Consider the following 26,983-nt stretch of genomic DNA (forward strand, 5'->3'; position numbering starts at 1 on the left):
TGATTCCCAGTCCTCTGCTGTTAGGATCAATTTGCATATTACCCTTTTATTATATAGGATAGAGGCCTGGTGCATGGGTGGGGGCTGGCTGGTTTGCCCTGAAGGGTGTCCCGGATAAGGGTGGGGGTCTCACTGGGGTGCCTGGCCAGCCTGGGTGAGTGGCCGATGGCTGTTTGCAGGCTGGCCACAGTCCCCCAGCAGGGACCCTTACCCCATGAGGGTGTGGCCAGCTTGGGTGAGGAGCTGATGGCTGTTTGTAGGTTGGCCACAGCCCCTTCAGGGTGTGGGACCCCACTGGAGTGCCTGTCCAGCCTGCAAACAGCCATCAGCTGGGGTGCCTGGCCAGCCTGGGTGAGTGGCTGATGGCTGTTTGCAGGCTGGCCACAGCCCCCCAGCGGGGACCCTTACCCCATGAGGCTATGGCCAGCCTAGGTGAGGGGCTGATGGCTCTTTGCAGGCTGGCCACAGCCCCTTCAGGGTGGGGTTCCCCCCTGGGGTGCCTGACCAGCCTGAGTGAGGAGCTGATGGCTGTTTGTAGGTTGGCCACAGCTCCTTCAAGGTGGGGGACCCTGCTGGGGTGCCTAGCCAGCCTGTATGAGGAGCTGAGGGCAGTTTCAGGCTAGCCACACCGCCTTCAGGGTGGGGGTCCCCCCTGGGGTGCCTGGCCAGCCTGGGTGAGGGGTTTATGGCTGTTTGCAGGCTGGCCACAGCCCCTTCAGGTTGGGGAACCCTGCTGGGGTGCCTGGCCACCCTGGGTGAGGGGCTGATGGCTGTTTGCAGGCTGGCCAAGCCCCCCAGCAGGGACCTTCACTCCATGAGGGTGTGGCCATGCTGGGTGAGGGGTTCATGGCTGTTTGCAGGCTGGCCACAGCCCCAGCCACCCAAGTTCCCTGTGGAGGCTGGCTGGAAGCAGGTATCTGGGATTTATTTAGCTTCTATAATTGAAACTTTGTTGCCTTTTGTGGAGGCCACAGCCGGCCAGAGCAGGCGGGAAGCTTGGCTTCCTCCATCACTGGGGCAACCAAGCCTCCTGCTTGCTCCAGCTCCGTGGTTGCTGGCCGCCATCTTGGTTTGGTCAATTTGCATATAGTCGCTCTGATTGGCTGGTGGGTGTGGCTTGAGCATAGCGAAGGTACGGTCAATTAGCATCTTTGTCTTTTATTAGTGTAGATATATGAATTCTTACAACAACCACTTTAGAGCCTTGCTGGGACCTTCTCTGCTTTGTCTGTTGAGCACTTATGGTTTGCAAAGGACTCTACTAGGCACTTTGAGTTACTGCTCCAACCCCTGGGAGTTACACAGTGGAGATCCTGCTTGCAGGCTGAGGAGCTGAGACTCATGGAGGGCTCTCACTCCTGCCCACTTCCCAAAGCTGGGGAAGGAGGTGGCTCCAAGCAGAGCTCAGGCCACCCCACACCAGAGCTTGATTCTCAACTGTGTGGTGAACCCCACCTGCCAACAGGACTTAGACTAAAATTTCAAAGGATCATCCACTTAGACATGTTGTCTGAGCGATGACATACCTGCTTCTGAGCTTTTTATCCCAGTGAGCTTTTGTCCTTCTCACTTAGGTTTGAACCTTTCAGTGAGCATTCTTGCCCTCCTTCCTCCAATGAGCAAGCTCTGTGTTTTACTTGATCCCCTCATTTTTGATATATTTTCTCCTCAGAGAGAACATCCTTATTAGAACGGACTATATACAGGTAAGGACAAAAGCAGGTTTACAGTTGTTCATATGGAAAATAATGCAATCATTAATAAAAAAATAATACAAGAATAAACTAAACCAAAAAAAAAAAGAATAAACTAAACCTACTTTTGCCCCACCCTGTATAGCCAGAAAGATCAATCTATTTATGTACATCTTTTTAAAGTATATTTTTTATTCATTTCAGAGAGGAAGGGAAAGGGAGAGAGAGAGAGAAACATCAATGATGATCGAGAATTACTGGCCAGCTGCCTCCTGCACCCCCCACACTGGGGATCAAGCCTGCAACCCATGCATGTGCCCTGACCGGGAATCAAACCAGCAACCTCTTGGTTCCTTGGTTGACACTCAACCTCCGAGTCACACCAGCTGGGCTATTTATGTAAATCTTTATTCTTTATCTACTAGTATCATTTGGATTCCCCAATTTCCTCTATTTCCATTAAAAAATAAGTAAGCATACATGTAAAATAGACATATGTACATATTATACATGACTGAATAAATTTGCCTGAAATTCACAGGACCTTATCTTCCTCACAGCTCAGCGGTAGTGTACCTTCTGTAGACTGTTTGTTTTTCTCGTGGTTTACCCAAATGGCACCTGAGCAACCCAAGGTAGTAATCATTTCCTTTCTCCCCTCCCTCCCCACAGAAGCTCAGAAGAAGCAATTGGAAGAGAGTATAGAGCTGATCCAAGAGGAATGTGTGTCGGAGAACGCAGACCACTCTCCCGAGGAGCCTGCAGAAGGAGGGCCCGACGCAGACGGCGAGGAGATGACTGACGGTGTAGAGGAGGACTTCGAGGAAGATGGGGGCCACGCACTGGTAGGAACTAAACGTGTGGTGTCCGTGCCCATTGGGAACAGCACCAGCCTGTCAGCAGCTCATTCGGTTTAGGAGAAAAATTCAATATTCGGGGCTAGTTTCTTTCTTCTGTGCATTTGTTTAAGGCAGCGTCAGTCCAGTGCTTTGCACAGATAAGTGCTCAACACATCTTTGCTAACGTGAAGCACGAGGGAGTCCATGAAGAAATGGAAATAGGATGCATGCGATTAGATATACTTCAAGTCCCAAAAGGAAGATTCTTTTTCCCAAATGCTCCATCATGAAAGCAACCTTGTGTGTATTCAGTTGAATTGCACTTCAACTGTATGTGGATATAAGCTCCCAGTAACAGACCACTTATGGGAAGATGCCCAGTGCCCCTCTTATCCAGCCATGTCCACTGAGCTGACTGTCTCTGCTAGCCACAGGCCAGCCGTCCTTCCTGCACTCGCTCACTGAGGTGACCCCCTGGTTCACAGCCGGTCCCATCAGCTGGGCCTGTGCAGCTGAGCAGCCAGTCTGATGAGTTGGGGACTTAGCTGAGACTTCATTTTGCACATTTTATGTTCCCACTGTTGCCATCATTACACTGCTCGTCTCCAGATGTCCTCTTTCCCATAACACGCCGGGGACTTGGTAAATACATGCTGAGGGGCATGCTCATTCTTATATTTTATCAGCCATGAAATTAGGTATTCTAGCCTAAGGGGCTGACTAATAACAGTGTGTGTGTGTGTGTGTGTGTGTGTGTGTGTGTGTGTGTGTGTGGTGAACTCTCAAACATCAATGGAATAATCACCCCATCAATATTTTATTTATGTAACTCAATATTGGTTTTTAACATTCCAGCTCTGTCTAAATTGCACGGCATCTTCACTTAAACTTTTCCAAGATCAGCCATTAACATTCACCCTTATTTCTACAAAAGACTGCATCCGTTTGAAGGACTTAAGGAGCTTTCTTGGAATTGTTTTGATGTTAGGAGTCTGTTGAGCAGGGACCAGAATGAAGAGGGACGAAGTTTCTGGGCTTCTCCTCAGGTTTCCTCAGCCTGCCCAGTCAGACTCCTGCTCTCCCCGAGGCACCTGCAGGCCCCCGCCGCCATTCCCAATGCTTACCTTCTGTTCTGACTTCAACTCACTGCTCAGCAGCGTTGGGCTGAGAGTTGGTTACCAGTTGCTCATTCTCAGTTTCCTCCGCTGGTAACTTTCCCTCCAGACCCCATTTTAAATATTGGAGCAGCCCAGACCTTGTCGTGGGCCACCTCCTCGTTCGGCACACTCTCCCAGGGTGACCTCAAATACCAGAGCTTCAAATAGTATGTATAGGCCAGAGCTTCCCAAACCTGGATTTCTAGTCCTGATCTCCTCCTGGAAGTCTAGACTCCAGTATTCACATACCTGTTTCCTCATAGGTCTCCAATGAACAATGAAATGTGACACACCAGGCAGTCTTGATGTTTTTCCAGCCAATTTATTCCTTTCCTGTCTTCCTCATTCTCGTAAAAAAAAAAAAAAAAAAAGTAACCCTAGCTGGTTTGGCTCAGTGGATAGAGTGTCGGCCTGGGGCCTGAAGGGTCCTGGGTTCGATTCCTGGTCAGGGCATATGCCTGGGTTGCAGGCTTGATCCTCAGTAGGGGGAGTGCAGGAGGCATCAATGATTCTCTCTCATCCTTAATGTTTCTATCTCTCTCTCCCTCTCCATTCCTGTCTAAACTCAAAATATATTTTTTTAAAATGTCATCATCCCATTATTAAAACCAAAGGACTAGCATTACCTCTGATTCCCTCTACCCTCCCCATTAATTCTACCTCCAAATCACAGCCCAAAGCTAGTCCTATCACCATGTCAGCCGTGCAATCCATTCTCCACACAAGAAGAATAGAAATCGATTTAAACTGTACATCCAATCATGCCACTCCCTGGCTTAAAACCTTGCAGTGCCTTTGATCATCTCACTTAGAATCAAGTCCAAGTGTAAATGGTGAGGATGCTGGGAGGAAGCTGCTGGTGGAGAGAGAACTTGTGGTGACAGGAGACAACCCCTGCCTGACCAAGGACCGCTGTGTGAGTGATGGTCTAGCACAGGCCTGGGCAGAGCAGGCACCCTCAGTTTGTGCTTTGTGGAAGGGCACTTGTACCCCAAGGTGCCCTTAGGGCAGATCCCTCAGGTTCTCTCAGGTCCCAGTGTAAAACCACACTGGGGTTCAAATGAAAGCTCAGAGAATGAAGCCCTGTCCCCAGCTCCAAGCTGGAGTCAGCTCCCAGAGCCCAGAGCACCACCGCCTGAAACTGGAACCCACCCAGCCCACCATGGAGCTTCTGCCTGAGCATGTGCAGGTCACCCCCTTCTGCCCTGTCCCTCTTCACACTGGTCCCCAAGCAGCAGCCAGTGTGGTCCTGTTAGCCCTGAGCTAGGCAGGTCATTCTGCTTAAGACTCTCCAACAGAGGAATCAAGATGGCAGAATAGGTAAACACCTGTACTTGCTACCTCCCACAACCACATCAAAATTACAACTAAAATACAGAACAACTATCATCCAGAACCACAGAAAAGCTGGCTGAGTGGAAGTCCTACAACTAGAGAAGTAAAGAAGAAAGCGCATTGAGACTAGTAGGAGGTGCGGAGGCACGGAATGGGCTGGTCCGGCACCCATGTATGCAGCTTTTATAATCAGGAGGGAGATCGCCTCTACAGAGGCCGCCCAGAGGAGCAAAGGGTCCGAGCCCCACACCAGGCCCCCAGCCCAGGGTTCCAGAGCTGGGGAAAGAAATCCCTACAAGCAGTAAGAACTATGGGCTGTAAAAACCAGCATGAATTGGGGCTCAGTGACACAGAGGCTGCTGGAGACTCAGCTCCTCCTCTTAAAAGGCTGGCACTACAAACTGAACTTACAAGTTTCTGCTTGCTCTGAGCTCCAGTGCCTGGTGAGGCTCTGGGGGACCCAGACACATACAAGGAGAAATTGGACTGTCTGGCTTCAGGGAAGGAATGTGGGGGTGGCTTTCTTCCAGACAGAGGTGTTCACAGTGGTCATTGTTTCTGTGCTGAGACCTCCCCAGTGTAGGGCTGACTGGCAGCCATTTCTTTTTTTTTTTTTTTTTTTTTCTTTTTGTTTATTGCTTAAAGTATTACAAAGAGTATGACATATGTCTCCTTCCCCCACCCCTTGACATTCCCCGGCCTCCCCTACCCCCCAATGTCTTATGTCCATTGGTTATGCTTATATACATGCATACAAGTCCTTCGGTTGATCTCTTACCCACCCGCCTCCTGCCCTCCCACCCTCCCCAGCCTTCCTGCTGTAGTTTGACAGTCTGTTCGAGGCAGCTCTGCCTCTGTATCTATTTTTGTTCATCAGTTTATAATGGTCTTTATTATCCATAAATGAGTGAGATCATGTGGTATTTTTCTTTCATTGACTGGCTTATTTCACTTACCATAATGCTCTCCAGTTCCATCCATGCTGTTGCAAATGGTAAGAATTCCTTCTTTTTTACTGCAGCATAGTATTCCATTGTGTAGATGTACCACAGTTTTCTAATCCATTCATCTACTGATGGGCACTTAGGCTGTTTCCAGATCTTTGCTATGGTAAATTGTGCTGCCAAAAACATAGGGATGCATATATCCTTTCTGATTGGTGTTTCTAGTTTCTTGGGATATATTCCTAGAAGTGGGATCACTGGGTCAAATGGGAGTTCCATTTTTAACTTTTTGAGGAAACTCCATACTGTCTTCCATAGTGGCTGCACCAGTCTGCATTCCTACCAGCAGTGCACGAGAGTTCCCTCTTCTCTGCATCCTCTCCAGCACTTGTCGTTTGTTGATTTGTTGATGATAGCCAGTCTGACAGGTGTGAGATGATACCTCATTGCTATATTGATTTGCATCTCTCAGATTATTAGTGACTTTGAGCATGTTTTCATATGTCTCTTGGCCTTCTGTATGTCCTCTTTTGAAAGGCGTCTATTTAGGTCCTTTGCACATTTTTTTTTATTGGATTGTTTGTCTTCCTTTTGTTAAGTTGTATGAGTTCCCTATAAATGTTGGAGATTAAACCCTTATTGGTGATAACACTGGCAAATATGTTTTCCCACACAGTGGGTTTTCTCGTTGTTTTGTTGATGGTGTCTTTTGCTGTGCAGAAGCTTTTTATTGTGATGTAGTCCCATTTGTTTATTTTCTCTTTAGTTTCCAATGCCCTAGGAGCAGTATCAGTGAAGAAATTGCTTCGGCATATGTCTGAGATTTTGTTGCTTTTGGGTTCCTCTAGTATTTTTATGGTTTCCCATCTTACATTTAAGTCCTTTATCCATTTTGAGTTTATTTTTGTGTATGCTGTAAGTTGGTGGTCTAGTTTCATTTTTTGGCATGTATCTGTTCAATTTTCCCAACACCATTTATTGAAGAGACTGTCTTGACTTCATTGTATGTTCTTGCCTCCTTTGTCAAATATTAATTGAGCATATTGGTTAGGGTCGATTTCTGGATTCTCTATTCTATTCCATTGGTCTATATGTCTGTTCTTGTGCCAGTACCAGGCAGTTTTGAGAACAGTGGCTTTGTAATACAGCTTGATATCTGGTATTGAGATCCCACCTACTTTGTTCTTCTTTCTTAGGATTGCTGCAGCTATTTGGGGGTTTTTTTTATTCCAGATGAATTTTTGGAAAGTTCGTTGTAGGTCTGTGAAATATGCCATTGGTATTTTAATGGGAAGTGTGTTGAATTTATAGATTGCTTTGGATAGTATGGACATTTTCATGATGTTGATTCTACCAATCCATGAACATGGTATGTACTTCCATCTGTTGACAGCGATTTCTGTTTGCTTTGCCCTGAAGATTCCCTGAGACACCGCCCCACCCAATTTACAACCCCACCCAAGCTGTGTTCAGCGGCTTTTGCATATGAATGGCATGTCCTTTCTCAGCCTAAAACCTGTCAAATAAGCTGCAGCTGGGTCAGGGAGCCCCAAAGCTATTAATAAAAAGCCAAAGGCCGGCACCAGTACCAGTCTGCCTTGCTTCAAAGCTGGGCCTCATCTGGGCACTTCCAAACACGATACAAAAAGGAGGAATCTACAGATCTCTCTGTAGCTCCTGCTGGGTGGCCCCAGGCAGTGGCTGACTTTGTACCCCCCAAGAGCCAGTGTACCCAGTGGTCAGTGTGAGACCATACCAGATTACAACTCTTCACATCCATAAGTGACACACTCAAGGGGGAGACTCAGTGAGCACCAAAGCTCCACTGAAGCAAATCCTGCCCCATAAGGGTATCTCCTGCACAGCAGCTCTCCCACTGTAGTTGCAGCTGGTCCCCACAGCTAATTGGCCTGGAGGTCAATTCCTTCCAGAAATCAAGGCTCAACTACAACAAGATTGTGCACACTGCCCACAAAGGGGTGCACCAAGACTGTCTACCTCAGGTGAATGGGGAGGCTGAGTCACTGGGCCTTATATGACACCTACTACACAAAGCCACTCTATCAACTCAATGAAGCATAGCAGCTTTACCCAATACATAGAAACAAACACAGCGAAGCAGCCAAAATGTGGAGACAAAGAAACATGTCACAAATGAAAGACATGGAAGAAAGCAAACTACTGGATATAGAGTTCAAAACCACAGTTATAAGGTTACTAAAGAATCTTCTAGAAACCTTTGAGGAACTTAGTAAGACCTTCAAGGATCTTAATGAGAATGCCAAAAGTATGGAAAAGGACCAGTCAGAAATTAAGCATACACTGACTGAAATAAAGAATAACATATAGGGATTCAACAGTAGACTAGAGAATCCCAAGAATCAAGTCAATGATTTGAAATACAAGGAAGCAAAAAACACCCAACCAGAAGAGCAAAAAGGAAAAAGAATCCAAAAATATGAAGATAATGTAAGCAGCCTTTGGGACAACTTTAAGTGTACCAACATCCGAATTATGGGGGTGCCAGAAGAAGAGAGAGAGCAAGATATTGAAAACCTATTTGAAGAAATAATGACAGAAAACTTCCCCTACCTGGTGAAAGAAATAGACTTACAAGTCCACGAAGCACAGAGAACCCCAAACAAGAGAAACCCAAAGAGGACCACACCAAGACACATCATAATTAAAATGCCAAGAGCAAAAGTCAAAGAGAGAATCAGCAAGAGAAAAACAGTTAGTTACCTGCAAGGGAGTACCTATACAACTGTCAGCTGATTTCTCAACAGAAACTATGCAGGCCAGAAGGAAGTGGAAAGAAATATTCAAAGTGATGAATAGCAAGAACCTACAACCAAGATTACTCTATCCAGCAAAGCTATCATTTAGAATTGAAGGTCAGATAAAGAGCTTCATAGATAAGAAAAAGCTAAAGGAGTTCATCACCACCAAACCAGTATTATATGAAATGCTGAAGGATATTCTTTAAGAAGAGGAAGAAGAAGAAAAAGGTAAAGATAAAAAATTATAAGCAAAGTTACAACAAATACATATCTATTAACAAGTAAATCTAAAAATCAAATGAATAAAAAATCTGATGAACAGAATAAACTGGTGAATGGAATAGAATCAGTGGAACAGACTGAGGATTCTCAGAGGGAAGGGGGTGTGGGGATGTGCAGGAAGAGATTAGACAAAGATCTTATCTGCATGTATGCAGTGCCTATGGACACAGAGAATAGGGTGGCCAGGGCCTGGGGTGGGGTGGGAACTGGGTGGAGGGGAGCTATGGGGGGGAAAAGAGGGACATCTGTAATAATCTCAACAATAAAGATTAAGGAAATAAAAAGAAAAGGAAACTTTACATAAAATTCAAAAAAAAAGATTGTGTGAGTGAGGAAAGGGGGAAAATGGGAGATATCTGTAATACTATCAACAATAAAAAATATATATTTAAAAAAAAGACTCTTCAAAGCTGCCCACCTCCCTCAGAGTAGAAATTCATCTCGCTGATTTTCCCTGCTCTCTTTCTGATCTCCTCCCCTCTCTCTCTGGTCTCCTTCCCTCCCTCCTTGGTCTCCTCCCCTCCCTCCCTGGTCTCCTCCCCTCTCTCTCTGGTCTCCTCCCCTCCCTCCCTGGTCTCCTCCCCTCTCTCTCTGGTCTCCTCCCCACCCTCCCTGGTCTCCTCCCCTCCCTCCCTGGTCTCCTCCCCTCCCTCCCTGGTCTCCTCCCCTCCCTCCCTGGTCTCCTCCCCTCCCTCCCTGGTCTCCTCCCCTCCCTCCATGGTCTCCTCCCCTCCCTCCCTGGTCTCCTTCCCTCCTTCCCTCATCTTCTCCCCTCCTCCCTGACCTCCTCCCTTCTCACCCTGATCCTCTCCTTTCCCTCTCTGATCTCCATTTTCTCCTTGATCCTCTCCTTTCCCTCTCTGATCTCCATTTTCTCCCTGATCCTCTCCTTTCCCTCTCTAATCCCATGAATTTCATGAAAGTAAATTGGACATGCAATGCAATTGGCAGGTTTTTCTGCAGTTAAAAAGAAGCAGGATTTTCAGATTTAGCACATAAAGTTACAGGACACCCTGTGAAATCTTAATTTCAGATAAACAATTAGTTCTCTAATATAATCGTGTAATCATGTCACACATATTACACGGGACATACTTCTAACAAAAACAATTATGTCCCATTTGTTAGAAACTGAAATTCAACTTGGACTTCCTGTAATACCTCTGGCAACCTTCATGCATATAGGAATGCTTGCCTGGAACTAATTTTTTAGCTTCTTTCAGCCTCTGTGTTGTCGTCTGTGAAACTGGAATGGAAATACCCATCTCACAGGGCTCTTGGATGGACTAAATGAACTTCATGGAACAAAGACTCTGAGACAACATGAGCAAGGAATTTGCAGCCATCGTTATCATAATTGGATGATCATCACCTCTCTTCCACATGAAGCTCTCAATAAAGCATTACGTTTCCAGCAACATAATCCTCACATGGAACTTTATGCCTTCCAAGTCTCTGGAGACTATGCACTTCTTACTTGATAAGAAAGTCTTCAGGAAGCAAATGCAATATTCTAAGTATAATTATACTTCCCTTTCATCTGGTTAAATCTTTCTTCCATTTTATGCTTGCTGGCTTACTCAATTCAAAAATATTTCATTTCAAGTTTTCTTCTTATGACTTTTTTTTAAGATAATGTGAACTGTACCCTGTGATGATATATGGCTTTTATTTTAGTTTTTGCCATAGATTTGTTCTTTGGCTCATGTGATCTGGCCACCAACTTAGTAACAGATGGTCAATTGTCGTTTTTAAGAATTTGAGCATATTGAAAGCCTTATATATCTCGTTTTCTATAGTTATCCAACCATTCATTCATTAAAACAACAACCAAAACATTTTTAAATAAAATAGTGGAAACTCAGTAATGTGCCACATATTTAGTCACCAAAGATTCTAAGAACAAAGCCTGCTGGCTTCTGATGTTATAGAACGTTTACTGGGTAGGAGAGGCATGCTGAAGTCACAACACAGAAACAGATAGTAACAAAACTGAAAAGTGCAATTACCACATGAAGCATCACGATGAGTGGGATGTGAAATAACAGAAGCTGGACAGACTTCTCAAAGGTTGTGACATTCGAGCGGGTTCTGAAAAAATGAAGAAACATGTGCGGGGAAAGCGAAGGGTTAGAGGGCATTGCCAACAGATAATAGATACACGGGAAGGAAGCCTTGAAGGAACTCCGAGTGTGCTGAGAGCTGGCTGGTGAGTGTGTCTACAGCAGTAAGTCTCAGGGGTGGTCCCAGGGCCAGCGGCATCCTATCAGTGGAAGCTTGCTGGAAATGCAAATTCTCAGACGAAAACAAAGTCTCAGGCTCTAACCCAGTGTCTCTGAATGAGACTCGGAGGGTGGACCTCAGCAATCAGCGTGTTAAGGAGTTGCCCGGTCACTCTGTGTTTCCTGGTGATTCTGATGCCTCTAGAAATTTGAGAGCCACTGGACTGCAGGGCCAGAACCCTCCAGCCTAGATGCACATAGAATCACCAAAATACTTTGTCATAAATACCAAAGATATATGTTTCCAGCCATGGCAATAAAATCAAGAGTCCTTGGGGTGCAGCCTAACCAAGAGTCCAGAGATGTTTTCCTGTGTAGCCAGGGTTGAGAGCCCTGGACACAGAGCTCATGGTCCATGAGGAAGAAGGACAAGTGGAAACTTCACCAAAAAAGAAGTGAGCACAGGGAACCCACTCAGAATCATTTGTCTTCAGGAAAATACAAATTTAACCACAATAAGGTAACGCTGCACATGGCCCAGAATGGCCAAAACTGACATGGTAAAGTATTGGCAAAGATGTGGAATGCTGAAACTCTCCAACGCGATTGGTGGGCAGATATAATGGTGCAACCATTTAGAACTGTCCAGCAATTTTTAATAAACATAATGAGCCAGCATTTACACTCCTGAGCCTCCAACAGAAATGAAAGTGTGTGTCTAGAAGGTTCTTGTAGAAGAATGCCTTAGCAGCTCTACTCACAATATCCAAAACGCCACACAACCCACCAGTTGGAAAATGGGTTTGCAGAGAGGTGTTATGTCCATCAAAGAACACTACTGGTCAATAGAGGGAACTGCCACTGAGCCAGGTGGCAGTGTGGACAGATCTGAGAAACAAGAAGCCTCGTGCAAGAGGACACTCTGTGTCATTGCATCTGGAGGTGAGGGCTGGGGGCGGGGATTAGTCTTTCTGGGGTGTCATTCCGTTTCTCATCCTAAGGAACATCCGCTTTGATTTCAACACTCAGCCCTAATGCCACACCCTTCTAGAAACCTCTCTGGTATCCTCACAACTCACACAAACTCCTGGCAGCATACTCACCTCCTTGCTGCTACTACTTTATAAAAATGTCTATCTCACAAGAACCATATGGTTTTATACCTAAGTGGGATATAAAACAGAAAGCAACAAACAAACAAACTCATAGACACATGACAGAATGGTGGTTACCAGAGGGGAAGAGAGGAGAGGGGAGAGTGAAGAGGGCAAAGGGCATCAAATATAAAAGAAAGACACTGCCTTTGGGTGGTGAGCACAATGCCACCTACAGACAATGTATCGCAGAATTGTGCACGTGAAAACAAGGCTTCTCTCTTCAGCCAGACTAAGAGCCTTGCAGGCCGAAGGCCTCTTGGTTTAGGATCCCTCATGCAGAGCACAGTGCCCAGCAAACGGTCAGGCCTGTGGGGATGGAGAGATGCTGATTCCTGGTGGTCCTTGATAGACTATATTTTACTGTATGTACATGCTCTCCCTTCTATCTTGAATACCTTCTCCAATCATTATTTTGTCTGATCGGTCGACACATCCGTGTCCTCGATACCGTGTCACTGTCATGAATTCATCTTTGGACAAGGCCCAGGCCTGCCCTGGCCACTTTGGATCTGCATCTCTCTTTAGAGCACACTCGTATACATTTCATCATGCTTAACTTGCTCTGTTGTAATTAGTGACATCACTCTTTCCTGGCTCACTGATTTTTTAATTCCTCGGGGCTTATTTTAGTTGGTATTTTTCCTTAATGTGGTACTTACACATGTTAATGAATATTTGTTAAAGAGAGAAAAATGTCTTCCGCTTAACTCAAACTATGAGCCCCATCTTCATTTTTAAGCACATTTTATGGTGTATGGTAATCAGATCTGTTCTGAATATTGCTTTTGTGTGCATGCCTTCTGTGACTTAGAGGATTATTACACAGCAGAGAGGAAAGACCTTTCATTATAACTTCTTTGCCAGGTCACTGGGGCAGCAGCCTGCATCCTGGGGGCACTGAGGAGGAACTTAAGAGGCTTAAACCAGCACATCAAAGGCCACACAGCAGTACTGACTCTGTCCAGTGGCTGCTCCATGGTTCCACATTGTTACCTCCCAGAAGTGATAAAAATGCAAATTGGAAGCAACCTGAATTTAGTTAGGAAAGCTAGGAAACCAAGTTATAAAACAAACCAGAAAATAAACCTCTATCCCATTCTGAGCTGTAATTTTTAAGCCCAAACAGTACACAGAAAGCTGAAAATCACAAGAAAATAAATGTATTTTAATAAGAAAATAAATGTAAAAAAAACTCAGAACAGAGTAAGCCTGAACAAGGAAGACAGAGCTGTGATCCCAGCTGCAGCTGGTGCTGCAACCTTTGCGTCGGGGTTCAGGATCTGAAGGAGGGGCTGATGCACAAATGAAAATGCTATACAAGAAATATGAATTTAGAAGGCATTGAGGCCAGGTGGAGCCTCTTTCTTGAAGAGACACACTGAGACTGTGTCCTGTCTGCTTCTTATTAAGTTTTAGATACACATCTTGCCCTCTAGCAATGCATACAGGAATATCAAAGGTAAAGTCTGATAAACAGTAAAAGGATTATCAGGTTATGGACTTGCCTTGAGCCACCACTATCTCAACACGAACAATCAATGCTTAGCAGCAGCCCTGCTAATGCCCAAGGTCCATCGGCCTTCAGCATTCCTTGGTGCACTCTCATCACAGTATTGGCAAGTGGTGGCTTCCCGCAGCTGGGAGGGCAATATGGTCCTTGAAAAATGGGCTCTAACTCAGGGCTTTTGAAACGTTAAAAGTGTTGTGGTTGATGTGCAATTTCCAAACTGCCTCTAATAATGTTAACAGGTAGGTAAAAACTTTAGAGTATAAATCCAAACAAAATATTTCCACCATACCAAAGTTTCTACAAGGGAGAAACAAAAGAGGAAGATAATAGAAAGCTCCTGAAGTCCTTTGCAAATGAGAGACAGTCCAAACATAAGCCTTAAATATGCAAAAAGAAGAAAAAATGTAAAAAAAAAAAAGCTACTTTTCTAGAAATGCTAGAATAAAATAGAGCAATCTGAAGTATTGATGCTGTCAGATTTCAAAAGACTAGTTATGAAAGTTTTGGGGGAAAATAAAGCAATTTGGCCAACAAAAAGACACTTTTTTACAAACATAGAATAGAATTACAATTTTTTGAGTAAACATTCACAGGTATACAAGCATGTAAGGCAGTACCAAAGTGACTACAATGTTAATGTCAAAGAGAAATTGGACTGGGTGGAGTTAAACAGGCAGGAAGACTAGTCAAGATTGGCAGTAGGGACCAAGACTTGCAATGGAGGAACAAGATTGAACTCAACTCCATTGAAACAAAAGACAGCCAAGTTTTTAAGCAGTGAGCTGGTGGAAAAGGACTGGAAGAAGTTGGAGGGGAGGCAGGTCACTGAGATTAGGCTGTCTATGTTTGCTAATTGTCACTTATCTAAATTGGCTCCCACTCTCCCAAAGAGTAGGAGATAGGGAACACTATCTCCCTTTTTAATTAAGTTCATTGGGGTGACATCTATATGTATAAAAGCCCAGCAACTGTATGGCGGAATAACCAGAATGACCGTTTGACCAGTTGCTATGACACACACTGACCACCAGGGGACAGATGCTCAATGCAGAAGCTTCCCCCTGGTGGTCAGTGTGCTCCCACAGTGGGAGCACCGCTCAGCTGACCAGGATGAGTGGCGCTCCAACAGCGGGCCGATCCCCGTAGGCCACGCCCCCCACCAGTGCACAAATCTGTGCACCAGGCCTCTAGTTGGTTAACAAGATTATACAGGTTTCTAGTGTACAATTCTATGACACATCATTTGTATGCCCACCACCCAAAGTCAAATGTTCTTCGGTTGCCATATGTTTGACCCCCTTTACCCTTTACTACCTCCTACCTCCTTCCCTCTGGTAGCCACCATGCAGTTGTCTATGTCTATGACTTATTTCACTTAGCAAGATATTCTCAAGGTCCATCCATGCCATCACACATGGCAATATTTCATTTTTTATGTCTTAGTAGTATTCCATGGTATACATGGTAGGGCAGAAGTCAGTTTACAATTGTATGTATAAAAAATAATAAAATAATTAATAAATAATAATACAAGAATAAACTTTGTGTTTCCTGTGCTCACAAATGTGAACCTGCTTTTGCCCACCCTGTCTATGTACCACATCTTCTTTATCCAATCATTTACTGAACGATACTTTGGTTGTTTCCATGTCTTTGCCCACAGTCAGGAAGACACTTGTCTAAGTTTTAGTCACACTGTGGAAACTTAAGGCCACATTGGTCAGAAGGACAGAATTTCACCCATTTTATACAGCAAAGCAGAATAGTTATCCTCCAAGACAGAAAGCCGACCCTCACAATCTTCTGTACAGCTCCTGAGCCATCTCAGAGCTATGCTGTTCCATATGTCAAATTAAGAACAAATATGGACTTAGGAGACGTCCATAAGGATCCTTGCAAGGGAGGATGGGACTCTTACAACAAAGAGCCATGACCACGGGATCTGTAAGTGTCTCAAGAGGTAGGCTAAAGGGGTTTTCCTTGTAAAGGGATTTTCCTTGTAACCAAAGCTGGAATGACCAGAAGTGAGGAAGTGGGAAGAGTGGGTGCCCTATTGGGTAGTAGACCATGTCATGCCTGACCCTAGGGCCAGCCTGTATTCCAGGAGGGCCCTTCTGGGGGCTGTGTGGGGTGCTCAGGTTGTTGGTGGGCCAAGGGCTGGAGTCCTGAGTGGGGAGAAGCTTACCCAAGTTTGGTTAACAAGCATTTTATTCTCAGTGATCAGCAGGGATCAAACATGTGACCAAGAATGAGAATGTTGAGGTCTGTGTCCAGCCATGTGAGTCTTATCTGAGCCATACGGAGAAGGGTAGTTCTTTGCAGTAAGCCATTTCCCCAAATAAAAAGGGTGGAATGGGGTGTGGGTGGGTCTTAGCCTTCACTGCTTTCAGGACCACAGGGCAGGCAAAATTCAGCGTTGTCCCCTATCAGAGAGGTCATTTGGCCCATGATCTTGGCGCTATCTCTCCATACACTATAAATATTGGAGAATCAAAAGTCAGTGAAGGACTCAGATGCCCTCCGCCCCCAGGGACCCTCCGAGGAAAGGGGCAAGGGAGTGGTCTCTCAGCCTTTTGACGTGGAGAAAAGCTGTTTCATTCATCCTTAAAAGCGCAGCTGTGCATTGAGCAATTCACTTCGAAGAAGGGTGTATGGGTTTTTTATTCAGATAGAGGAGCCTTTTAACAGCTGGAGGACCTCAAGCAAATCCCGAGCCTCGGACTCACCCCCACACCTGCTGCAGGACGTCTTTGCAGGTTATTACACGAGGATAAGTAGGATCATGTTCATGACTTTATGTGATTGGCAAACTTAATCTCTCCCCTGGAGTAACAGAATTTAGTGGAAATGCCAGTTAAATGAAATTTTAATAACTTTGAAAGGAAAAAATTTAAATGATTCAGTTACACCATTTATACATGTCCCTCATAAAGTCCGTTGTCTTAAAATTCCAGCATATTCTATTAGCAACGTTATCTCACACAATATTATGTGATGTTAAAAAAAAATGCTAGCATTTACATGATGCTTTTAAGAAGTAAAAATAGTTTGAGCAAATAATGTAAATTACCAGAGAATTAAAGGAAAGAATTTTATTTCCACAAGAAAATAATTCTGAAATATGTGAACACATGTGCTGATGGGGATGCTTAGCAAAGCTCATCACATATTCTTGTAAATGTTTCCATTTTTCCCTCAGCCATTTGTGAGCAGTAATTCACCAATTTTCTAGTAGGTGTAGATGTGCTTCATTTGACTTTAAAAGGATCATTTTAACTAGAATTACCTCTGGTTTATGGGGAAACGTAAAGACTCTACAAATTGCATTGGGCAAAAGGGCATTCTTTAAAATGGCACTGTAACCATGGAGATATCATTGGAATCATAAACTTTTAGCCACACTTTGTCTACAATCCCGCGCTGGCCCAGTGCTGTGTTTGTGCACAGGGGCTGGTTCTGTGCTTATTCCATTAAATTCTCTGGTGCTTCCCACTGTTCACTGGTTTTAAATGGACAGCCGTGTGTCAGTGAGAACTCCAAACACAGAGGCCAGGTGAGCGTGGTCCCCACATCAGGTTAACCGGGTGGAAATCCTGTCTTCGGCCTTTTCTGTCTGACTTTGTGTTCAAAGAAAGCTCGTAGATGTCATCTCCTTCATCCTATTAAGTCGGATTGGGTCCCTAACACAACCGTGATATTTTCCTTAAAATTTCTGGCACAAACATTATATGAATACTAAATTTATTTTTAAATTATCATCATTTTAAAATTGTTTTTATTAATCGTTTTTAGAGAGAATGGAAGGGAAAGGGGAGAGCGATAGAAACATTGATGAGAGAGAAACACCAATTGGCTGGCTCCTGCACACACCTTACTGAGGATTGAGCCTTCACTAGGGTATGTACCCTGACCAGGAATTGAACTGGCGACCTCTTGGTGCATGGGATGACACCTAACCAACTGAGCCACACCAGCCAACCTAAATTATCATCATTTTATTCTTCTAGATCTGCATGTTAGTCATGCTTCCTCTTTCCTATAATAGTGAATCCATAAAAAGACTGGAACATTCAGTTATGTTTTCTTTATTCTGAATCTAAAATGTTGGGCACAGCAATATTCCATAAAACTATGGAAGCTGTTCCTTCAATGTATCAGCCAATCCATTTCTCTAAAGTGTTAAAGCATGTTACAATCACACAGGTTGACTTCTGACACTGGATCTGCTGGGTGGACTAACGTTTCCAGGGAAGGGTTACTTAACTACAGACACTGGCCTCGGATTGCCTTTTCCAGAAGTCATTGAACCTAACGCCTAAGCATTTTATCTGCCAACCTACTAACAATTTTTTTTTCAAGTTTCGGATTTTTTTAAATGCTTCAAACATAGTTGATCTTTTACCAACTGTGGTATATGTGTAGAACTTTACTGATTATTTTTCTTGCTACTTTTAAAAATATTGAACATGATGAACTTTAAAAACTCTTCAGCATTGCCGTAACCTGTTTGGCTCAGTGGATAGAGCATCAGCTTGCAGACTGAAGGGTCCCAGGTTCGATTCCAGTCAAGGGCATGTACCTTGGTTGCAGGCACATTCCCAGGAGGAGGTGTGCAGGAGGCAGCTGATCGATGTTTCTCTCTCATTGATGTTTCTAACTCTCTATCCCTCTCCCTTCCTCTGTAAAAAATCAATAAAATATATTTTTAAAAAAACTTGTCAGCATTAAAAGGAGAGCTATAAGGCTATCTTGACTTGGTAAGTATCAGTGGACGAAGTCTGTCCTCCCAGCCGAGTCCCAGGCGGCAGCCCTGCTGGGGAGCCAGGTCGCACCTCTCACGCTGCGGGGACTCTATTCATGGGTGACAAGCAATGGGGAAAGGTGGGAACTTCTCATTAAATCAGAAATGGGAAGGGAGGGAAAGTGGCTGCTTTATTTCCATTTTATCCATAGCTTCACAGGAGCACAGTGGGAAGGAGAATCAGTCTAAATGGTGCTGCCTTTTTACCATTCTTGCCCCATATTCGGGAAGTTAATTCCTTAAAAACAAACAAGCAAGTAAACAAAAACCATTCGCGTGGGATGGCCCAACGTTTTTGTCCGGGCAGTGTTTCAGCTGCAAAGAGGCTTCTGAATGCACCCTCCTGCTCTGCGCACCTTGGTCTCCCAAGCAGCCAGGGCCTGAGCCTGCGCTCCCTCCCTGCGCTGCCCTCGGGCCTCAGACCCGCCCTCAGGAGCCGGCGTCTTTCCAGAGGCTCTGCCTGTGCGGAACCGCTAGCCCCCAGGCTTGTCTTTCTTTCTTTTTTTTTAATGTTTTTTTAAATTGATTTCAGAGAGAAAGGCAGAGGGAGGGAGAGATAGAAACATCAGTGATGAGAGAATCACCCATTGGCCGCCTCCTGCGCGAGCCCACAACCCGGGCATGTGCCCTTGACTGGAATCAACCCCGGAGCCTTCAGTCCCTGGGCTGGCCGCTCTGTCCACGGAGCCAGGCCCCGGGCAGCCTCTGGAAAGCTGGTGAGGATTCTCGTCACCCGGGGCTAGATACCCTAGTGGGTCCCTTCGCATGCCTGGCGTTTTCCTCTGCCCGTTCAGGATGACACTTGCACAAGGACCCTAACCTTTCCAGAAGCCCACTCAGCCCGCCTGCGGCCAGCGGGCCTGTCTGCTGGGAGTAAGGCGCCCCCTGCCCTTCAAGTGGGTGAATTGCAGGAGTTGTAGAATCACTTTGGGCCTTCCTGTCTCAGAAATGTGCGGAAAGGGATTGTCTCTAAAAAGGCAGAAGGCGAGAAAGTAGGACCACATACCGCACACACACAGAGCAGATTTGCTTTAACTTAAAGAGAAGACTAAAAAGGGGTGGGGACAAGACTTATCCCACCACCTTCCAGGGGTAATGCCGAGTTTTTAACATGCATTATTTCACTTATTTGTTTACATGCCTTTGGGAGCAGGTACTTTACTAATAACTGACCTTAGAAAGGTTACGTGTGCCCCAGCTCATGCTGCTGCTAACAAGCAAAATCAAGAGTCCACAGGCCGAAGGGATTCCAGGACCCTACAAAGTTTAACGTGTTAATGTTTACAGATGTTATTATAATGTGCACTGTGCCCGTGTGATTTTTGCCGTATCTACACATCTCTGGTAGTACTTTTAACATAACCTTTTTATTTTTATTTATTTTTTATTTATTTTTTAATAAATCTTTATTGTTCAGATTATTACAGTTGTTCCTCTTTTTCCCCCCACAGCTCCCCTCCACCCAGTTCCCACCCCACCCCATGCCCTTACTCCCCCCCACTGTCCTCGTCCATAGGTGTAAGATTTTTGTCCAATCTCTTCCCGCACCTCCCACATCCCCTTCCCCCCGAGAATTGTGAATACACTCCCTTTCTATGCCCCTGATTCTATTATATTCACCAGTTTATTTTGTTCATCAGATTATTTATTCACTTGATTTTCAGATTCACTTGTTGATAGATGTGTATTTGTTGCTCATAATTTGTATCTTTTCCTTTTTCTTCTTCCTCTTCTTAAAGGACACCTTTTAGCATTTCATATAATACTGGTTTGGTGGTGATGAACTCCTTTAGCTTTTCCTTCTCTGTGAAGCTCTTTATCTGACCTCCAATTCTGAATGATAGCTTTGCTGGATAAAGTAATCTTGGTTGTAGGTTCTTGGCATTCATCACTTTGAATATTTCTTTCCACTCCCTTCTGGCCTGTATAGTTTCTGTTGAGAAAGCAGCTCACAGTCGTATGGGTACTCCCTTGTAGGTAACTGACTGTCTTTCTCTTGCTGCTTTTAAGATTCTCTCTTTGTCTTTTGCTCTTGGCATTTTAATTATGATGTGTCTTGGTGTGGTCCTCTTTGGATTCCTTTTGTTTGGGGTTCTCTGCGTTTTGTGGACTTGTAAGTCTATTTCTTTCACCAGGTAGGGGAAGTTTTCTGTCATTATTTCTTCAAATAGGTTTTCAATATCTTGCTCTCTCTCTTCTTCTGGCACCCCCATAATTTGGATGTTGGTACGCTTGAAGTTGTCCCAGAGGCTCCTTACACTATCTTCATATTTTTGGATTCTTTTTTCATTTTGCTTTTCGGGTTGGGTGTTTTTTGCTTCTTTATATTTCAAATCTTTGACTTGATTCTTGGGATCCTCTAGTCTGCTGTTGGATCTCTGTATTTTTTTTTTTTTCAGTCAGTGTATGCTTAATTTCTGACTGGTCCTTTTTCATATCCTTGAGGGTCTCATTAAATTTCTCAGAGGTTTCTAGAGATTCTTGAGTAGCCTTATAACAGTAGTTTTGAACTCTATATCACATTTGTGACCTGTTTCTGTGTCTCCACGTTTTGACTGCTTCCCTGTGTTAATAGAATGGCCTTGTGTGCTAGGTGTCCTATAGGGCTCAGTGGCTCAGCCTCCCTAATTACCTGAGGTGGACACTCTTGGTGCACCCCTTTGTGGGCTGTGTGCACAGCCTTGTTGTAGTTAAACCTTGATTGCTGTTAGTATCACTGGGAGAAATTAACCTCCGGGCCAATTGGCTGTGAGGACCAGCTGTGTCTACAATGGGAGACCTGCTGTGCTGGAGACACTCTTATGTGACAGGACTTGCTTCAGTGGGGCTTTGGTGCTCACTGAGTCTGCCCCTTGAGTATGTCACTTATGGATGTGAAGAGTTGTAATCTGGTATGGTCTGACACTGACCACTGTGTACACTGGCTCTTGGATCTCCAAGGAGGTGCAAAGTCAGCCACTGTGTGAGGCCACCCAGCAGGAGAGAGATCTGTAGATTCCTCCTCTTTGTTTGGGGTTTGAAAGTGCGCAGATGAGGCCCAGCTGTGAAGCAATGCAGGCTTCTGCTGCCAAACCTTGGGCCTTCTTTAGGAAGCTTTGGAGCTCTCTGACCCAGCTACAGTTTGTTAGGTTAGGCTGCGAAAGGACAGGCCATTCACATGCAAAACCCGCTGTGCACAGCTTGGGTGGGGTTGTAAATTAGGTGGGGTGGGGTCTCAGGGAATCACCAGGGTGGAGCAAATAGCAATGGCTGCCAGTCAGCCCCATACTGGGTAGGTTACCACATCTCTGCGTCTCCACATCCTGCGCCCCCATGCAGGAACAATGACCACTGCGAGCACCTCTGAGATAAAGCCGCCCTCGTATTCCTGTCCCGATGCCAGATAGTCCAGTGTCTCCCTGTACGAGTCTGGGTCCCCAGAATCTCACCCAGAACTGGAGTTCAGAGCAATCGGGAGCTTGTATCTCCCTCCCAATTGAAAAAAAACAACAGTGCGCCCAGTTGTCAGCCCATTTTGCGCTCGCCTCCACACCTCCGCACCTCCGCACCTCCTACCAGTCTCAATGTGCTTTTCTCTTTCCTTCCAGTGGCAGAACTTCCACTCAGCCAGTCTTCCCGTGGTTCTGGATGATGTCTGTTCTGTCTTTCAGTTGTTTTGATGTGGTTGTGAGAGGCAGCAAGTACAGGTGTTCACCTATGCCACCATCTTGGTTCTCTCTTAACTTACATTTTTAAATTAAATTGACTTTTTTTTTACTTAAATGTATCTTTAGAACTAAACTGTAGTTTGTCTCAATAAATGAAAAAAACAAGTATTCCTTTACATAAGTAGGAGGTATAGTTAAAATAAATATAATGAAAAGGAAAAACTTTTTTAAAAATTTAGCTTGGTAATTTTATATAACAAAAACAAAGCACACACAAAAGCACTGTTTCTGCCTCTCTCCCACACACACACACACACACACACTCACACACACACACACACACACACACACACACACCTTTTTTAAAAAGAAAATACCTGAGCCCTGGCCAGTGTGCACTGAAAGGTTTCAGATTGGATTCCTGGGTTGCAGGCTTAATCCCCAGTGGGGGGGCGTACTGGAGGCAGCCGATCAGTGTTCCACTCTTGAAGGGATGTTTCTCTCTCTCTTCTTCTCTTCCTTCCTCTCTCTCTAAAATAATTTTATTAAGGCTCTGTGCATAGCTATAAGCAAATACTTGCAGTTTGTCTATGTGCCCCGATGCTAATTCCCTGTGCTCTTTCCCTTGTCTATATCCTTAGCAGCAAAATAGAATCTCCAACAAAGTGCCCTCGGGGCCTCTCACCCACACCCCATGCGGTCCCCAACCCCTGATGCACATGCGTCCCCAGGCGGCCTTCCCAGAACCTCTGGTTCCCACCAGGGCCCAGGATCGCAGAGGCAGCCGCCTTCCTGCAGACCCGCATCTACTCTGTGATGTCTTACTCCAAGTCAGGTATTTCTTTCTAACCTGGTCTTTGAGTCAGGGCCGCAGAGTGGGCTCTGGACAGGGTTCATGTCAGCACTTCAGCAAGGCCCCGCAAGGGGCGCTCTTCTGGGGCCTGAGGCTCTCACCATGACAATGAGGGTGTGAAAGGCTGTAGAAAGAATGTAGTTTCAGAAGGACGGTGCCCATGTGAGATGTAGCTCAATTATGTGCCCAGCGGCACCACACAGGGTTTCTACAAGCCCCACCGATGTGGCTAAAACAGCCCAAACCAGGCAGACATGCGTTTCAGAGCGTTTTGTTCAGGCCATAATGTGTGACTTACTAGAGGAGTCTGTATAAAGGAAACAGCTCTTCAAATACAACATTGTCTTCTGATTTGGGGACAGATTTGTCATAGAAATCCAGGAGAGAACTCAGCGTATGTCAAATTATGTCACAATGCATTGAATTAAAATGCTCCTATTTGTGGTGACCCATTCAAGCGTGATCCTGAAACTGATACCACTTCTATTTTCTCTTATCATAGACAAAGGAAAACATGGGTCAGTGAGCTGATATCCAATACATTTCTTTTCTTAATTGAATTTCTTGGGGTGACATTGGTCAATAAAACCATACAGGTTTCAAGTGTAAACTCATGAACCAATCACCTGCATAATGCATCGGGCTCAGCACCCAAAGCCAAGTCTCCTTCCACCACCACTGATGCCCCTTTGCATTCCTCCGCCTCCCTCACCCCTTCCCTCTGGCAGTCACCACACCGCTGTCTGTGTCTGTTTGTTATTTGCTGAAGCCCTTCACCTTTTTCACACAGCCCCCCACAGCCCTCCCCTCAACAGCTGTCAGTCTGTTCCATGTACCCATGCCTCTGTTTCTGTTTTGTTTGTTCATTTATTTTGTTCTTCAGATTTCATCTAAAAGTGAAATCATATGGTACCTGTCCTTCTCTGCCTGACTTATTTTTCTTAGCATAATGCTCTCCAGGTCCATTTATGCTGCTGCAAAGGGTAAGATTTACTTCTTTTTCACAGCCTAGAAGTATTCCATTGTGTAAATGTACCACCACTTTATTATCCACTCATCTGCTGATGGGCACCTGGGCTGCTTCCAAATCTTGTCTACCTATATATAAAAAAGCCTAAGAGACCAGCCGACCGGCCCATGGCTGACTGGCCATTAGCTATGATGCACAATGACCACCAGAGGGAAAACGCTCAACACAGGAGCTGCCAAGCAACAGCAACTTTCCAGAGTGGCCTCTGGCACTCCGGGACCCCTCGGGAGATCTCAGACTGCCAGTTTCGGCCCAATCCCCACAAGCCAGGCTGAGGGACCCCGCCTACCAGAGGGACTCTGCTCACTCCGCAGACGCCCTTTGAGCCCCAGTGCCACCCCAGTTGCAGCCAGCCGGGGAGGGACTGAGGGAGATTGGCCCATCTAGCCCAGTCCTGCACCCGCTCCCCACAGCCACCTTTTAATTAATTTCCTTTTGCTGTGCACAAATCCATGCACCGGGCCTCTGATTGTAAATAATGCTGTAATGAACATAGGAGTGCATATGTTCTTTTCAATTAGTGTTTTGGGATTCTTTGGATATAGTCCCAAAAGTGGAATTGCTAGGTCATAAGGCAGATCTATTTTTAATTTTTTGAGGAAACTCCATACCATTTTCCACAGTGGCTGCACCAGTCTGTATTCACACCAACAGTGAACAAGGGTTCCCTTTTCTCCACATCCTTGTCAACACTTGGTGTTTATTGATTTACTAGAGGCCCGGTGCACAAAAATTTGTGCACTCGGGGGGGGAGGGGGGCCCCTCAGCCCTCTCGCAGTCTGGGACCCCTCGGGAGATAACAACCTGCTGGCTTAGGCCTGCTCCCGGGTGGCAGAGGGCAGGCCCAATCCCTAGGTGCAGCCCCTGGTCGGGCTCAGAGCAGGGCCGATTGGGGAGTTGGGGCGCCACCCCGTCATGCACAGAGCAGGGCAGATTGGGAGGTTGTGATGCCGCCCTCAGTCACGCTCAGGGTAGGGCCAATTGGGGGGTTGGGGCACCGTCCCCTGACACACTCAAGGCAGGATCGATGGGGAGGTTGCGGCGCCACCCCCTGTCACGCACAGAGCAGGGCCAATCAGGGGGTTGGGGAGCTGCCCCCGTCACACACAGAGCAGGGGCCATCAGGGGGTTGGGGCACCACCCTCTATCACCCACAGAGCAGGGCCGATCATGGGGTTGGGGCGCCGCCACTCTCACACTCAGGGCAGGGCCAATGGGGAGGTTATGGCTCTACCCCATCACACACAGAGCAGGGCCCGTTATGGGGGCGGTTGGGGAGCTCCCCCTAATCAGGCACAGAGCAGGGCTGCTCAGGGGGTTGGGGCCCTGCCCCTGTCACACACAGAGCCGCAGGGCGATCAGGGGGTTTGGGCGCTGCCCCCTGTCACACTGATCCCAGTGCTAGGAGGCATATTACCCTTTTACTATATAGGGTAGAGGCCTGGTGCATGGGTGGGGCCAGCTGGTTTGCCCTGAAGGGTGTCCTGGATCAGGGTGGGGGTCCCCACTGGGGTGCCTGGCCAGTCTGGGTGAGGGGCTGAGGGCTGTTTTCAGGCTGGGAGTGACTGAAGTTCCTAACCGCTCCTTTTTTTTCTTTTTTTTCTTTTTTTTATTCTGGGCCAGCTTTACCTTGAGGCTTGGCTCCAGCTCTTAGGCCTCCGCAGCTGAAAGTAGGTTTCTGGCCTTTGCTTACAATGTTGCGAATCTGCTGGCTGAAGCCCGGTGGTATTTGTTACAATGTTTCTTAAACTGCCTGCTCAGAGGCCTGCAGCGCAGGCAGGGAACGTTGGTTTCCTCCAAAGATCCTCCGTCACTGAGGCAAGCAAGCCTCATGTTAGTTTCAAGCTGCCTGGCTGCTGGCCGCCATCTTGGCTGACAGTTAATTTGCATATCTCGCTGATTAGCCAATGAAAAGGGTAGCGGTCGTACGCCAATTACCATGTTTCTCTTTTATTAGTGTAGATTAGTGACTAAAGGCCTGGTGCACAAATTCATGCACCAGTGGGGTCTCTCGGCCTGGCCTGCAGGATCGGACTGAAACCAGCTCTCTGACCTTCCCCTGAGGGGTCCCAGATTGCGAGAGGGTACAGGCCAGGCAGAGGGACTCCACCAGTGCACGGTCAGGGCCGGGGAGGGACACAGAAGGTTGGCCAGCCAGGGAGGGACTGTGGGAAGGCTCCAGGACATATCCAGCCCTTCTCCCTCAGTCCCGATCAGCCAGACCCCAGCAGCTAGCTAATCTACCAGTCGGAGCGTCTGCCCCTGGTGGTCAGTGCACATCATAGCGAGTGGTTGAGCAGCCTTAGCATATCATTAGCATATTATGCTTTGATTGGTTGATTGAACGAGTGGACGACCAGACACTTAGCATATTAGGCTTTTATTATATAGGATAGCCATTCTGACAGGTGTGAGGTGATATTTCATTGTGGTTTTAATTTGTAGCTCTCTGATGATTAATGACATTGAGCATCTTTTCATCTGTCTATTGGCCATCAATATGTCCTCTTTGGAGAAATGTCTATTCAGGTTTTTTAACCACTTTTATTTTTTTTAATATATTTTTATTGATTTCAAAGAGGAAGGGAGAGGGAGAGAGAGATTGAAACATCAATGATGACAGAGAATAATTAATTGGCTGCCTCCTGCATGCCCCACACTGGGGACCAAGCCCACAACCTGGGGCATGTTCCTTTGACCAGAATCAAACCTGGGACCCTTCAGTCTTCAGG

The 26,983-nt window shown here is 45.9% G+C and overlaps 1 protein-coding gene across 4 annotated transcripts in view; it reads left to right on the forward strand.

Annotated features, from left to right (window-relative positions):
• Window positions 1-26,983, forward strand: part of RALYL (RALY RNA binding protein like) — a 571,820-nt gene that overhangs the window by 533,966 nt on the left and 10,871 nt on the right. For all 4 annotated transcript variants that reach the window (XM_036337432.1, XM_036337429.1, XM_036337428.1 and 1 more), the window contains one exon: window positions 2,367-2,539. In XM_036337432.1, coding sequence (XP_036193325.1) covers window positions 2,367-2,539 — 173 coding nt within the window. The remainder of the gene's footprint in view (window positions 1-2,366; window positions 2,540-26,983) is intronic.

Source organism: Myotis myotis, unplaced genomic scaffold (genome assembly GCF_014108235.1).
Source record: "Myotis myotis isolate mMyoMyo1 unplaced genomic scaffold, mMyoMyo1.p scaffold_m19_p_16, whole genome shotgun sequence".
Classification (NCBI taxonomy): domain Eukaryota; kingdom Metazoa; phylum Chordata; class Mammalia; order Chiroptera; family Vespertilionidae; genus Myotis; species Myotis myotis.